This window comes from Galleria mellonella, unplaced genomic scaffold (genome assembly GCF_026898425.1).
Source record: "Galleria mellonella isolate WM207_F2 unplaced genomic scaffold, CSIRO_AGI_GalMel_v1 utg139, whole genome shotgun sequence".
Lineage (NCBI taxonomy): Eukaryota > Metazoa > Arthropoda > Insecta > Lepidoptera > Pyralidae > Galleria > Galleria mellonella.
Window position 1 is genome coordinate 10,267,358 of NW_026441995.1, and position 15,952 is coordinate 10,283,309.

General features: G+C 29.9%; 2 protein-coding genes across 10 annotated transcripts in view; one reads left to right on the top strand and one right to left on the bottom strand.

Moving 5' to 3' along the window:
* The window catches only part of LOC113510996 (G protein-activated inward rectifier potassium channel 3-like), a 28,183-nt gene extending 19,095 nt beyond the window's left edge, over window positions 1–9,088 (top strand). For 4 of the 7 annotated variants that reach the window (XM_052903559.1, XM_052903561.1, XM_052903560.1 and 1 more), the window contains exon 4: window positions 8,482–9,088. In XM_052903559.1, coding sequence (XP_052759519.1) covers window positions 8,482–8,729 — 248 coding nt within the window. In that variant the 3' untranslated portion in view covers window positions 8,730–9,088. Of the gene's footprint in view, window positions 1–3,113; window positions 4,619–8,481 lie in introns of those variants that run through there. The other 3 variants (XM_052903562.1, XM_052903564.1, XM_052903565.1) reach the window with 1 other exon arrangement.
* Window positions 9,089–10,401: 1,313 nt separating this feature from the next.
* The window catches only part of LOC113510700 (G protein-activated inward rectifier potassium channel 3-like), a 51,660-nt gene continuing 46,109 nt past the window's right edge, over window positions 10,402–15,952 (bottom strand). For all 3 annotated transcript variants that reach the window (XM_026894214.3, XM_026894206.3, XM_026894222.3), the window contains one exon: window positions 10,402–15,591. In XM_026894214.3, the coding sequence (XP_026750015.1) occupies window positions 15,513–15,591 (79 nt within the window). In that variant the 3' untranslated portion in view covers window positions 10,402–15,512. The remainder of the gene's footprint in view (window positions 15,592–15,952) is intronic.

Below are 15,952 nucleotides of genomic sequence, written 5' to 3' on the forward strand. Positions count from 1 at the left end.
TTAAAGTCAAAAACAATGGTGTTGGGTGGTTGTGTGTGCAAAATGTAAACTAACCACGCTTATAAATAGTGCGCTTAATAATTATGTACTTGCATTGACGCTATCTTGACACAAATTCTTGTTAAAATCAAGATAAAATATTCTCTATGGCATTGTATGTAGTTGTTTTATATAAAATCTTCAAAATTTGTGTTATCATTCTATGTTTACTCGGTCTCAAGGTTGCTTATAAGAAAGTTGGCAATATATTCACAATAAGTTGTTTCAATTATCTGCAACTTACTCGTATTTTATCTAAGGTCAACATACGAAGTGTTTGTTGCACTAATGATAAATCCTAATTTATTACTATTGCAATTTATTGCATCAAGTAACCTATTTACATGTAACAAGTAATAGCTTAGAATTATTAATAAGTAATAGTTCTTGTTAAGTATTTGATAAGATTAATATTGTTGTTGGTGTAAAGTAGGTAGTATCTGAAGTGTGAATATAAAATTATTATTCATAACTTGTTTGAATTGATTCGCTTGGTATCTTATGAAGCGTATCACATACATAGCCTGCAGGAGATGTAGGTACTATTTACCTATAGCTTATTGCGCAAAATAAACTCGCTTCTAACAATATACGGTACAAATGCAATATATATCAATATAGTAAGTTTATTCCATCACGTTTACTGAAAATTCGAAATGATATGGAAAATAAATAAAAGAACTGTAGCTGTACAACTGTAATTTTTTGTGCAAGGGGAAACGATATCTTATTATTTATATCACAACTCTCTGTACGTGTTGTAACATAACAATGAATTACCATTATTGTTTTAAATACTTCATAAGTATAATACCTACATAGTTATATTCGTAATGCTCATCACTATACTCGTATTATAAGTCTAAAATTTTATATAGTATAATTTCAGTACATCAAACTAATAAAGTTACTATAAGAATGATTAAAAAATTTACCATAATTTACTGTTATCAAAATCTAACAAAAAAGAAATATATCTGAATATAATAATATACGCATTAATACGTATTATTGTAAATTTTTCAGTTTTTGTTCTTTCTTTAATTACGTGTTTAGATAAGTAGGTATTATTAAAATTATTCAAGGTTTTGTAATATGGTATTTGATAATTTAAATAATTAAAGTTGATTTAAAATAAAAGTTGAAGTAAGTAAAAATTGCTTTAAGTATATTTACAAAAACCTTACTTCTATATAGAAAACTTGACAAAACCATTATCAAACCGCGGCAGGATGTACCATTTTGCCAAATTGGTTCCCAGTGCTATCCCTCTTTTTGACACAGGATACATTTGTTTCGACGACCATACAAGAACTGACGTCAATAAATGGTTAATTTGCGGCCAATAATAGCCTCCTTACGTATTTAAATGCAACATAAATAAGATGACTGTGAACATTTGTTTAATTTCAGTTCTTTTTAGCCGTTATTAGTACAATGAAACATAATTATAAGGAAGATTATATTTTAAACACAACATTTAAAAATTCTGTGAATCATTTGCTGTTTCATAAATAAGTAAATATTGTATGACAATTTCAAATGTATTTAATTATTTTATGGACGTACGTAACATTCCAAATAATTTGTACCTACAATATTTGTTTAATCTATACGAGATTTTACTTTTGAGACAGTCTCAAAATATTCGTAGGTCTACATTGCATATCACAACTAACTGTCAGTAACTTGTTATTAGTATGTGTAAAAATATATTCTTAAAAATAGTTCGCATCTAAAATTGTAAATGCAAAAAAAAATATTTTCTGACGCTATGCACATAAAAAAGTTCAGTATAGATGTCTTTCTAATTTTATAAAATATACCTATAATATCATATGTTTTATATTAATAAATGATAAATCTATATTTTTGCGTAAAAACACCTTTTTGATAATTTAAGTATTTATCTAGATTATTCTCGTATATCACTGACAATGAATTGAGATAAGAAAACAATGAATTGAGATAGGACAATGACAAAAAACTAGTTTTGAGCAGTAAATTTTTTAATACACTATGATCACTTATCTAAAGATTTAAAAATAGGCTAATGAATAATCAATCAGGTATTAGAAAATCTTAGTTTTTAACTTATCAACCCAATTGGTTGGAATTTTTATGGTAATCATTCGCAACAAGCTCAAAAACGCGAAAAAGATACTGTCATAAATGAGTATATAATAAGTAGCCGAAAATAATATAAGCACAGAAGGATTTAGTTAACATTATTTATAATTATCGAAGAGAGGAATAGATGTACAATCAATAACATATCCAACGGTGTGATTATACAAAGGAACATAGAATAAAATATAAACTAATTTTATGCATTATCTCTCTATAATATGCACATTGAAAACAAAATAATTTAATTATCCACGACTATTAATATAGTTTAATTAATTCAAGTGTGATCCACTAGTTATCTTTAAAAATATATTATTTTTAAATATATTCTGGAAAATTAATATTAGTTGCAAAATTTTTATTCAATTATCGTCAATTATTACTATCATTAGGACTAAAACTGATTTACTAGGTAATCTCTGCATTTTAATGCGTTTCAATAAGTAACACTGTAATAAATCATACTTATGCACCTATATTGTATCACGCATGTACCTATGTGCTTTATATATGCACACAATCTAAGTTTATTGTACCATATTTATAATTTTTAATGTGGATTTTTTAAATATTAAAGTAACACCTCTACTTTACGCCTCTATACAATATATATTACTCTGCGCATTGTAGTGGATTACAGCTAAGATTCTGGCAGTTTATACTGTAAAAGAATTGTATTGAATAATATTTTTGTAAACGAACTCATTTTTATTAGATTGATATTAATTATTTTGTTGAATACTTAATCTACTTTTATGTACTTTGTTTCTTTCACTATGCTACAATATGCAAAGTATGCATCGTTAACATTCTTAGCTTATTAATAATATTAAAATCCAAAATTATGAAGCAACTTAATAATAACATTTATACAATTATTTTTTTATTAACACATATTGTATAGAGGTGTATTAATTTGTTTACGTGTTTGTGATGTCTTGTAGAGAGCACGGAACATGGTCAACAGGCGGTGTTCCTCAAGATGCCGGAACGGAAGAAACCAGAAGCCACAGCTGAGCAAAAGGACGGGGACTTCACCGTTACCTTATAAATAATTAAGTTCGTAATCTAAAAATTTATTACACAAGGTCTACTATTATATTCGCTCGAATTTTTGCTATATTTTTTTTAACTAATATTGTTAAATACGATAGTTATTTAATAAACCATTTTACAAGGAATTATGCTTATCAATTGTATAAGTAATTTGGTTATTATTTCAACGAAAGAGAATCTCAGTAAATCTCAATTATTATTGCAACTTGTGTAAAATTATAAAGGTGAGCCAATTAAAATATTTTGCATGTCTTAGGTATTGATATAACATTTTTTATTAAGTTTTAAATTTATTTATTTTATTAACGGTTAAAATTAATTACTATAATGTCAAATATTTTTATAGGCTCAACAAGCTTAAATATAGAAAAAAAAATTATAACGGTCACAAACCAGTTTTAGAACTAGTCAGATTCTAGCTTAGCCTCTATTAGACTCAAATTAATAAGTAGTCTACCTAAGGTTGTGCGAACAATTACTATTAAGATGTATACCTACTTCAAAACATTCCAAACTGTGAACTGATAAATTTAATAGAATGAATATGTGTGTAAAATGTAGTAAGTAAGTATGTATTATTGGCATTTAATATTACAATTTAAAGAAAGTAATTTTCTGAAATACTGATACTAATATTGGTTCTTTTGGGATTAATTATAGGTACTAAAACATTATTCAATTATTCGGAAAGCGTAATTATTAAAATGAAAACCAAAACAAATTTTCTACTCTTAAAATTACCTAAATGTAGATGTTATAATTTATTTTAGGTTGTTTATTTATACATGAAATTAATTGTCCCATATTTTGTTAATATAGAACAAACAACATAAAAATTGTGAAGTTATTAATGAACAATTATTTATTTTTAATATAATAAATATGGAATATATATGGTTATTATTGTAAGTAAATTGAGTAGGTATACCAAAGTTATGATTTAAGAATAAACTTAAATGTCATCAAAACAGTTGAATGAAAGGTGAAATTAAAAAAAAAATCACTAGGAATTAATTTTAGCTACAGTCGATGTTTGTTTATAGGTTTTTTTTTTTCATTTTATCTTCGAAAAGTTTTCGAAGGATAGTTGTTGGAAAATAAATATTAATGGACATTTATTTTATCCATAACATACAATTTAAATATTGTAAATTTAAATTAAAATTCTAATATCATGATCATTATTAATATCAACTTTACTTACTTTATGTACTACTTATTTCCTTTATTTAAAAATAAAAATGCTTATAATCCACCCTACATTTTGTTTAAGTCCAAAATTAAGTGTTATCACATCATTATATAGATTGCCTATGACGGATACCTACTGAAATAATTGTTTGTAAGAATATTGTTGAATGTAAATATTGAATGAATAATTATTTTAACGTTATTTGTGTTTAATTTACACCTTAAAAATTACATATTAAAAAGATTAGGTTAGTAGAGCCAATAATTTTTTATACATACCTATGTAGATTTCGTACTTAAAATTGATAAAAAAAAATGTATAATTGACACATAAGAAGAGTTATTCGATTCCACCAATCAATAAAGAAAATAAACCATTTCTAATATTAATTGTACTTTAATATACAACTATTCTCTAATGCAGTTTAATTTTACGAATATATATTACTGGTTAGTGGAAATCAGTAAAAAAGTCGGTAAAATATTATACATTAATCAGTCGTATGCCAAGCAGGACGAGTACAACATATATGAATCTGTCATTATACAAAATCATGTGATACGCGTTCGTAAAGTGATGATGTAGAGAGACATTGTTTGTTCTAAATGTCGTTCGTTAAAAATGTTGCTTGTTTTTGACATTGTGGCGTGGCTTTATGTGTTTAGTATATGAGTGAAATGATTCATTAAAATATTTGTTTAAAGGTGTAAATATCTGATAACAATAAGCTGTCTTTAGGTTCCAAGATTCAGATATGGCAGTGAAATTACTGGTTCTTTTTTTTTATGGGTGAAAATGGTATGGTAACCCCGCCTGCGCTAACGGGATACGCTGGCGGAGCACCAGTGAAGGGTGATAGATGAGAATGAAAACAGGCAAATTAGCCCATCATGATGAATTCATCAGGAATTAACCATGATAGTTTCCAGGGGGAACCGCGAGGAGGTCGACCTGGTTGGGTATATTGCTAGCAATGGGATTCTCAGTCTCCATTACTAACAATCCCATTCCCCCGTGAAATTACTGGTTATTAAAGTAAACATTAGTCCTCAAGATTATGACAGCACATGAAGAGTATGGATAAATGGGTTTCTACCGTGAAGCAGTTGTGTTTGCATGGCTGTGTTTCGGTTTATAGCAGTGAATTTACAGGGTACAGAGAAATAACAGCTTAGTCCTCAGGAATAGCAACGCATGGGAGGTAACATGGGCGAAACAGTATACTCTATTATGTTCATGGTACTTTTTACGTCTATAGGCGACGGTTACCACTTTACATCAGGTGGACCGTCAGCTTGTTTGCCATTCTAAGTTGCATAAAAAAATGGGTATCGTAACATCGAATCTAGAAAGGTAAAATGTGTTAAGCGCTCTTTAGCAAACTTTCCAAAAAGAAAAGAAACGAATTAAAATACAAAGTGAATGATCATCATCATCATCACATCAGCCTTCAACTGTCCACTGCTGAACATAAGTCTCCCTTTGGGGGGTTCTGCCAATAGTTGCACGCTTGGCAGGCGGATTGTCAAACGTAGTTAGACTTTGAAGATGTTTTAAGAGGGACGCTACTATCCATCCTTCGCCCTCTCTTAGTCACCTCTTACCATACCCACGGGGAAGGAAGGGGTGGCCTATTCTATACCGGGACCACACAGCCAAAATGAGTGATAATATTTGGCATAGGAAAAGTCTGATACGCTAGAACAGTTAACATTACGTTTTTGTATATTTAACACGTTCTATATCAATAACAAAAGAAAACAACCGAAAATTGTGGAGTGTAAAATTAGTAAGTAACCAAAGAAGTTTCTGTGGTTGGCTATTTTTTGACATGCGTGAAATGGCGCCAACTTGCTCTAATTAATATTTTAAAAATATCTAATGCCAAAAAACTGAATTCAAAGATACATCCATATATAATTCAATATCAGCCAAAATGACTCGTAATATATTTTACATTTTCAGTGACGTCCGTGGTGCTGTTCATGTTTATAGGTGGCAATTACCAACTATTTACCATTAGGTTGATTGGCGTTTTAACTTGTTTAAAAACAGAAATATTATATGTATTTGGTTGAATAGCAGCTTGTAAGTATCTATTGATACATATAAACCTAATAATCACGGGGTTAAAGGATTAATGTGTTTCGAACTGCAGTTTTTTTTTGTTATCCAGTACATTACACTTGTTGGCACATACAGCATTACGTTCACTACAACATTAATAATCGGGAAATGCAAATACCAATGCCCAATTAAAGATATATAGAATAAACAATAGATATTGAAAATATTTATGTATAAAAATATTTAGTACCTGAGAATGAATAGATTCTAATGGGCCAGCGTAGAAAATATTTGACTCAATTTTTTCTATTTTTATAACAGATTTCTTAGAAACTACTATAAAAACTAGAGAAAACATTATACCAAGCTAAATAGTAGACTAGGATCTGCATTTTATACAAAGGGTCCAGAAGACAGAGGACTGTTAAACGGATATTACGTCCCTCTCACGAAGTGTAAACTCGACTGAGTTTAGATATAGACGAAATCACAGTCATATTATGATTCGTATAAAGAAGCTATTTTAAACCCCAAGGTTATATTATTTATGAACCCTCTTCGATAGTATAATAACGTACCTACATAATACCTACATCACGCCCCCTGGATATCGTAAACAGTTTGCGATTGCCGAAAATTGCTCGATATATCTGTCAATCTTAATTTTTGATACGTTCTGTATTAACTAAAAGCTATTAACAACGTTACAAAGCGATATAGAAACTGAAATTGGTTCTGCCTATTAGTTTCTTTTCTTTTTATACAACCTAGAATGGCAAACAAGTTGACGGCTAACCTGATGGAAAGTGGTAACCGTTGCCTATAGACATGAGTAGTACCATGGACATAACAGAGTATGCTGTTTCGCCCATGATACCCTCTATGCGTTGCCATTCCTGAGGACTCAGATGTTATTCCTCTGTACCCTGTAAATTCACGCCATATCCCACCCCTCAAACCGAAACACAGCCATGTAAACACAATTGCTTCACGGTAGAAACACGAATGGGACAGAGGTACCCAAGCAATCGACTTTTGTACAAAGTCTACCTCTGGTAATGTATTTAAGATTATTTTACATGGGTGACCTAGTCCCTTAACAAAGGGGTAGGTGTATGTTCTATTAGTCATGTTTTTGCTCATACCTGGCAACTTCGCTTCTGAGCTGTACACCAAATAAATCTGGAGAGGAGGAAGGGAAATGGATTGTTAGTAATGGGGTTTGATTGCTCACCTTATTAGCAATATACTGACCTGCTTTAATCTTCATCTATCGTCACTCACTGGCAGGTACCCCGCCAGTGCATATTGACAGCGTAGGCGGTGTCACTATTTCATTATCACGCATTAAAAAAATCTGGAGTGGGCATGGCCCATCTGGCTTCCCATGAAATACGCTTATGGTTCTATCTATCCGCTAGCACAATGGCGCTGTTTTTGTTAAAAAAAATGCATCTACAAACAAAGAAACTTCTACAATCTAAGTAGCAAACATGGTTGGGGGGAGGGGATAGGAGGGGATTATTAGTAATACGAACTACCAGTTCCAATGCTAGCAATATAGTCAAGTCTACTCAGTCAGGTTGAGTTCCACGTGGTCCCCCTGGAAACCATCGTACTGAATTCAAAGTGTAATCACGATGGGCTGACTGGCCTGCCTTTTCATTCTTACCTGTAATCCCTTATTGGTACCCCGCCAGCATATACCATTAGCGCAGGTGGGTTTAGCATTTCATTATCATCCAATAAAAAAAACCTAGTAGCAATTAGGAAATAATAGTGTTAGAGTCATTATTTTTACACAATTAGCAAATGATCATATTGCAATCGCGTAGTTGGTTAAATAAGTAATGGGCCCCACGATATCCAGTTAATTATTACGATTATTGTTTAATTTGATATATATAAACATCCTTGGACACCTAAATAGTGAAACGTTCAATATATTTTATTAAATTGGGATTTATTTTCTAATTTTAAATAAATATGTTTTTCAGGATATATGGCAGTTGGTTCGCCAATATCAGACGATATTATTGTACGAACATCGCTGAGCACAAAAGCTCCAAATTCGCCACTTGCTCACATAGCTGACAGATTGGTTGTTGACGCTATCAGAAGAGCTAGTTTGACTAATAGACCATCTACAGTTAAATATCCGCCAGACTTTTTCAACGGTTCTGAAGAAATTTCATCGTCAAGCGAAGATGAAAATGAAAAAGAGAAGAAAAAACAAAAATCATGATTATATGATAGTGACGTTTTGTGATCAGTTCCTTTACATGTAATAAGTAATTTAAATAGTATGTGATAATTTTATTATGACTATGATTATTCATGTGAGATCAGCGCCCTCTCATGTCAAGAGTTTCTGGGCTGCCTTCGTTATATATGAAGGGCCCAGTTGTGATTTGTATAATTTTGTGACTAATTAAGAAGTAGTATATCACTTATATATTAAACTTTATTGCAACTAGCGCCATCTATTATCAAGTAGCTATAACTATTGGAATAAGATTAATAATAATTTTATTTAATTCATAGCCATTAAATTTTAAGAATGTAAAAATATATTATATAATAATAACCAAAAAAATACCCTCATATGTTTATTTACATACATAATTTTCCCTTTCTTCCACCTAAATCAGTTATTAATGTAATAATTTTTCACTTCTATCTTTTTATGGAAACATATTTACGTAGTCATGTCGATGATTTACAAATAGGATGCTTATAAAAACTTATTATGATAAGTTTTTATAAGCATCCGTAAAAAAAAAGCTTATTAATTCAACATTACTTATTAACTGTAATTGCATCATTGTGAAAAGAAACTAATTGCTAAATTACAGGGGCCTATTTTGCGAAATCTCATACTAGAACTGTCAATGAAGAATTGCGAAAAAATATTAGTTTTAGACTAAGTTAGAAAAAAATATGTTTACTAAGTGTATTAAAATCAGAGGTTCCAAAATTTTTTTATACCACTGAGGTGGTAAACAAGCATATACATAGCTCACCTGATGGTAAGCAGTTATCGTAGCCTATGAACGCCTGCAATACCAAAATATAACGCGCGCGTTTCTGACTTTGAAAAAACCTCTTTACCCCTTTTTTGAAATAACCTGTGCTGTTTGCCTCGTGTCTCTTGTAAAAACCTCGACAGCGAGCTTATTTCATAACCTGAGCGGTCGTGGGAGAAAACATTTAATAGTCAGGGAAGTTAAAAATATGTTTTTAATGAACCCAAATCAGTTATTTTTAGAATTAATGTCGTCTGTATTTACGACTGAATGACGTACATTCCGAAAAAATAGCTGCCTAGACTTGTATGAAATATTTATAATCAATGAAGATTACTAGTCTCGTCGACTTTAAAACCAATGGTTGTATGTTTTATCACAATCGATTCAGCTGTTTACTAGAAACAGAGTACTTGAAAAATAAAGTAACTTTAAGACACTGACAATACAATTTACATAGACTTTAAAAAACTTTGTTAATTTTATCAAATTTAAAAACAGAATGAATTTTGCATAGTAGGTATGAGGAAATCGTGGACATACTTATTCATATATAGGTGAAGTCAAAATCTTTTTTCGAACTTTGAGAAAAAAAATCTTTCTCTCTTATTTTTTGTTTTAGAATGGCAAACAAGCTGACGGCTCACCTGATGGAAAGTGGTAACCGTCGCCTATAGACATGAGCAGTACCATGGACATAACAAAGTATACTGTTTCGCCCATGATACCCCCCATGCGTTGCCATTCCTGAGGACTCAGGTGTTATTTCTCTGTCCCTGTAAATTGTGATGAATAAGTGATGGAACACTTAATAAAAGGATGTAATAAGAATCTAACTCGAACTTTTTTCTTTCTGTCTGGTATTAAAAAGGTTTTAATGAAACTCGTATAGAATAATATATATGTATAATGTATTTTGTCTGAGTCTATCAGCATAATATAATTATTATAATAAATTGGACTAATGTCAATAGCAGCGCCCGCGCCACTTGAGGCCCCCACCTTGGACTATCGTCAAGATAACATGCAGTTTTTAATTTATTAAATATATAACTGAGTAAGTAACATAATATACTATTATTCTAGATCAATAATTTCTAGATAGAGTATCTTCGTACAATTCGACAAAATGAACTTTTTTAAAGTGGTGCGCTTTTAGGTCAATCATTAATAATTTACAGTTTTAAGAACTTTTTTTTAAATTCGATACTCCATCTAGATGTACATGATTTAGTATCAACAACAGATATATAGACTGCTTGAGAGCTGCCTTAATAGCATTGGCGTGGCTAGGGAAGGTTATGTACTTACATACACATGTAGGCATTGATTACTACATCCTATTTCAAAAAAATAATGAATATGAAAAAAAAAAATCAAATAATTGTCTTAACAATAAGACACATGTTCAATAGTACAAATAAAAACTTGATTAATTGAATGTTTGCTAATTTCATTTAGAGAGTATTCTGTGACAATTTAAACAAAACTTAGTTACATTCTCATTTAGTCTGACTCTCTGTTAGACTATACAAACAATACCTCTCCCCCCTCCCCAAAAGATAGGTTACAGTAACAATGTAAGTCATCGATACTGTTCGAAATAGAAACACTAATAGAGTTCAATGATTATTACAATATTTCTAATCAAAAGTTACAATTAATAAATTCGAAACCGTAAAAAAATATCCCATTTCTTTATTTTGTATAACAATTATTAGGAACAAAAAGGGCACCTACGTACATGCAATACCGTTAAGTTAAATTAATAAATAATTTAAGCGTCTTGACATTTCTTTTTACATAATACCTACTTAATTTTCATTAGATATAATCACAAATCGAATACTTACAATTATTTTTCTTATTTGACCTCAAATGACCGGTTTAAGGCAAATAAAAAAAAAATAACACATGCCAATTAGTATACATGATCATTAATTACGTACTTTTTGTACCTTTAACATAATTATTTTGTAACTGCCGTTTAAACGTTTATACTCGTATATTTATTTTTATCTGTATAATAAGGCGTAGTAAGTATATTGTCCTATAATTACTGTAATACTAGATCCAGCGATAATATTGTATAAAAAAATAGAATAATCTAGCCAAGGACTTAGGCCTTTACGTCAGGCCCAGTCCTATGCCGAGGTATATGATAAATATTTAGATACGGATTTTTTTTTACATTCCAATCTTATATTTTAGTTGTTTGAGAAGGTTCATTTGGTTACATATATCTGATAACACTATCGCTGGCTTTCTTTCTATTAGGTACATCTTTATTACAATCTGTACATGTATAGATATGTATGTGTAAAAAGACCTTTATAAATTCTAATATATAAATTTTCCACTACGTGACAAGTAGTTCTATCGCAGGCGTTAGTAACACTAACATTCATTTGTATATTAAACTACCTACATAATTACTCCTCTCCATCCAAAGGTTGCCTGGAATCGCTTTTAGCGATAAGATCGCCCATTGTTTTCTCATTGTGATTATTTCTTGTAATTGTTTATATTTATAATAAGTTTACTATTGTAATCCTTTGGAGAAAACAAGAATATCTATCTATCTACATATAAGTATAAATATTAATTTATATAAATTACTAATATTGTCATTTGCCGAATTTTGTAAAAGCCAAATATAGTAGGTAACATCTAATTATATTTTTGAATATATATATATAGATTAGGCACACAGACTCCGTCCCTTTTTGCTCATAAATACGAAGTAATTCAGCACACCGAAATGAGTGGAATGGAGACTACATTGTAATAAAATTTATGTTTATATTATTTTGTGCGCTTTATGAGATATATGTCCAGCAGTGGGCAATGATTGAGCTCATAACTTCTATTATTATAATATATAATACCCAGACTGGGTACCCAAAGCACCATTTTTAAAAGATATCTTATGTAAAAAAAATAATATGATGACTTATATAAGGATTCCAGTTGTAATTGATCCTTTTTTTATACTACAAAGGTGGCAAACAAGCATACAGCCCGTCTGATGGTAAACGGTCATAAACATATAAGAGAATCAAAGAAAATCCTTGTCCTTGCCCTAATCAGAACTGATTCGGAAAAATTCGACTTGTATCACAAACATTATTTAGTTTTAATTAAAAAGAATATCTGATTTTATTAATAGAATGAATAAATTTGAAAAGTTTACATTAAATATATGATATATGATTATATATATGATACATATTTTAATTTTTATATTAATCTAGAAATATAGACAGGTGACAATATAAAGCGATATTTGAATCGCTTCTTATTGCATAATATTAACACTTGCGGTGTGCTGTATCACATTTCATATTACATATATTCCTCCTCTTATACTAGTTATTTTCACAACACATTTACGTAGTTGGTTCAATAACAGATTATTTAGCATTTTTTTTGGATCTTATCCAAAGTAATAATTTAAGCACCTCTTTTAATAAGTACATATATGTGTTAAAGATTAGATGTATAAAGATTAGCTGTAAACTAGATGCCCGATAATAAATATCCCAAATCGTATTGTGTTATAGTTATTCATAATTTAAGATTGTGTTCCACACACAATGTCTTTATTTGTGGTAAAATTAGTTATTTTGTTTTCATAATTGAACTACTGAGTTGATCTTGATAAGATTTCTATATAAAGTATATCTTTTAACAGATTTACGAGGTAACAAACAAAAAAAAATAGAACCGAATTAAGATCTCTTTCTTTTTGAAGTCGGTTTAAAACACGTAAATAATTACAATATAGATTTATATCGCACGTTATTTAAATCATATTATTGAATATTGAATTGCGACCGTAATACTCTTTGAGGATTTTTAATGTTACAACAACTTTATTAATATTCAAAACTCGATTACCAATAAGAAGCCTGTTATCTTCAAGAAGCAATTAAATACGTTACCTCTTTGACTCGTGCATAGGGGCCTTAAATTTTTTTTTAATATATATATAAATAAAATAGTGATGACAAAAATATTTTCTAATTACCTATTCAAATATTTAAGATATAACAGCTCTATTTGTAAACAGTTAGACTTTACCTTGACTACTGTTTTTTTTTTTATTATGGAAGCTTCAATTAGTATTTCAATATATTTATTTGTATTGAATTTGTTTATGACCTTTTTTAAAAGCTCTAATTATAATTACATGATACGGCGTACGGCGCCTTACAACTTGATATTATAGTATGAAAAGAACATTTTATTGGATTTTTTTTAAAAAGACAGATATTCTCTACGTAAAAATTTTGAACCTTGATATAAGTAACAACAATACTTATAATGTGATTATGATCAATAAGCATTAAGCCAATTTCATCTAGAATTTTAAAAAATAACTAAATAAATACTTGGTCTAAATACAACCCTATCTGGTACACGTTTGTCGCTGATATAGATGAAGTAGAAAAATAAGAAAGAGGATTTAATAAAAAAAAGATTAAAAAAGTCGGTTGTCTATGAACTGTCGAATTTAAAGATTCGAATTTAAAAATTCCATAGATTAAGGAAAATACGTACGGTTTTTTAAATTTCTTTTTCGAAACAAAGGCACCGATAAATTACCTACTAACTAATTTTTAATCCATTAAAGTAGGTAATACGTTTTGGTATAAATACATTGCTTTAAAAGCGTTATATTAAAATATCTTTTCTTTTTACATTACAGCAGTCTGTTTTTATTCTAATATTCTCCTTTATTTCTCCTCGTGGTGATTAAATAAGCAAACTCAGCTACATTAGTGATTAAAAAAATTTGCAATATTTAATTTTAGCTCAAAAATTATACTAAGTATAATATATTAAATAGATAAAAAATAGGGCGCTCGGAATCAATGATTAAACACACATTAAGTTTTTTTTTTATTACTAGACCATGATAAACAAGTAGGCATTCTGCCTGCCTTATGAAAAGTGTTAGCACTTGTCTCTAGATATGAATATCACAGAATATACTGTGCCGCCTGTAGCACCAGATTATTGAGTAATAAAGTGTTATACCTCTTCTGTGTTTGCATTGAAACTTTATCCTTCAAAATGAAGCTGATTTAATTTAATAGAATATTTGATAATTAATTTAATAATTCGATATAAAGAATTTTAAAGGGAAATAAAAAACATTACTGACATTTCGTGATAAATCGAAAAATCATGCATTTTTTCCGTCAAAATTCTAAATACTGCGATATTCAAGCATCCACGAAGTTTATTAAACTATTCAAATTGTATTGGCAAAATTTTTTGCAGATATCAGACTTACATCATTTCAAAATTCTCCTTAATTCTACTATAAAATAATAATAATCTTATAATTACTTTGTTTGCTGACTGTACAACTAAGTATTACCTACATACTTTATATAACTAAAAGGCATATTACACTATCAAACAAAAAAAAATAGATTAAAATGTATATATATTATAAAGAGTGGAGACATTATTTTTATTAATATTGTAAGTACCTCATTAGCTTAATAAATTGATTAATTGATTTAATTAGGATATGAATTAAAACATATGTTACAGGTACTTTACATCTTTATAGAATATACAACAATAACATTACAGACGGCATTTAAAAGTATTGAAGAGGTTTGCTCTTAAAAGGGAGCTTTCATACAATCTGTGACATTTTTTACATTTTAGTCAATATATAATATAAAAGTATGTCTGTGAATACATATAACATTTCTATAATAGTTTAACGTATTGTCAACTGTCTAATCAGTAATAAAAATTTACCTGTATGTATATGTATTTGATAGTGTAACATAGCCCTAAGCTCAAGTATCATCGACGAGACACGTTGCACGCGGCCCGTGTGGAAGGTTCCTTATTTTCTACAATTCATCTAATTCAACGCGTATGTTCTCTGTACTCTCGCCGCCGCCCGTGAAACGTACGTTGTATTTGTGTTTGTGTGCGTGGCGCGCGGTCGAGTTGTGTTCGCGCAGCGGCCGTCAGGCCTCCGAGTCGGGACTCGTCACCAGAATAGGGATCACCGGTGTCTTCTCTTCTATGTAGTTTGTACTTGGCGATCTATAAAAAATATTAATAAATTATATTACTACATATATTCTGCACTAGCTACACCACGCGGTTTCGCCCGCGTGTGTCAATATAAAAAATAAGGTTATGGAATGAGCGCCCTGCCGAGGTTTTCACAAAAGACATGGGGTTCTTCAAAAGGGGGGTAAAGAGGTTTCTTCAGAGGTTGGCAACGCGCGAGTAATACCCCTGGTATTACAGGTGTTCATAGGTTACAGTAACCACTTACCATCAGGTGGGACGTATGCTTGTTTGTCACCTCAGTGGTATAAAAAAATAATGATTTTTACTCAAGTAAACTCAATAATAAGCATTTTTGAATAGTCATTTTTTATAATATAGTATATAAAGT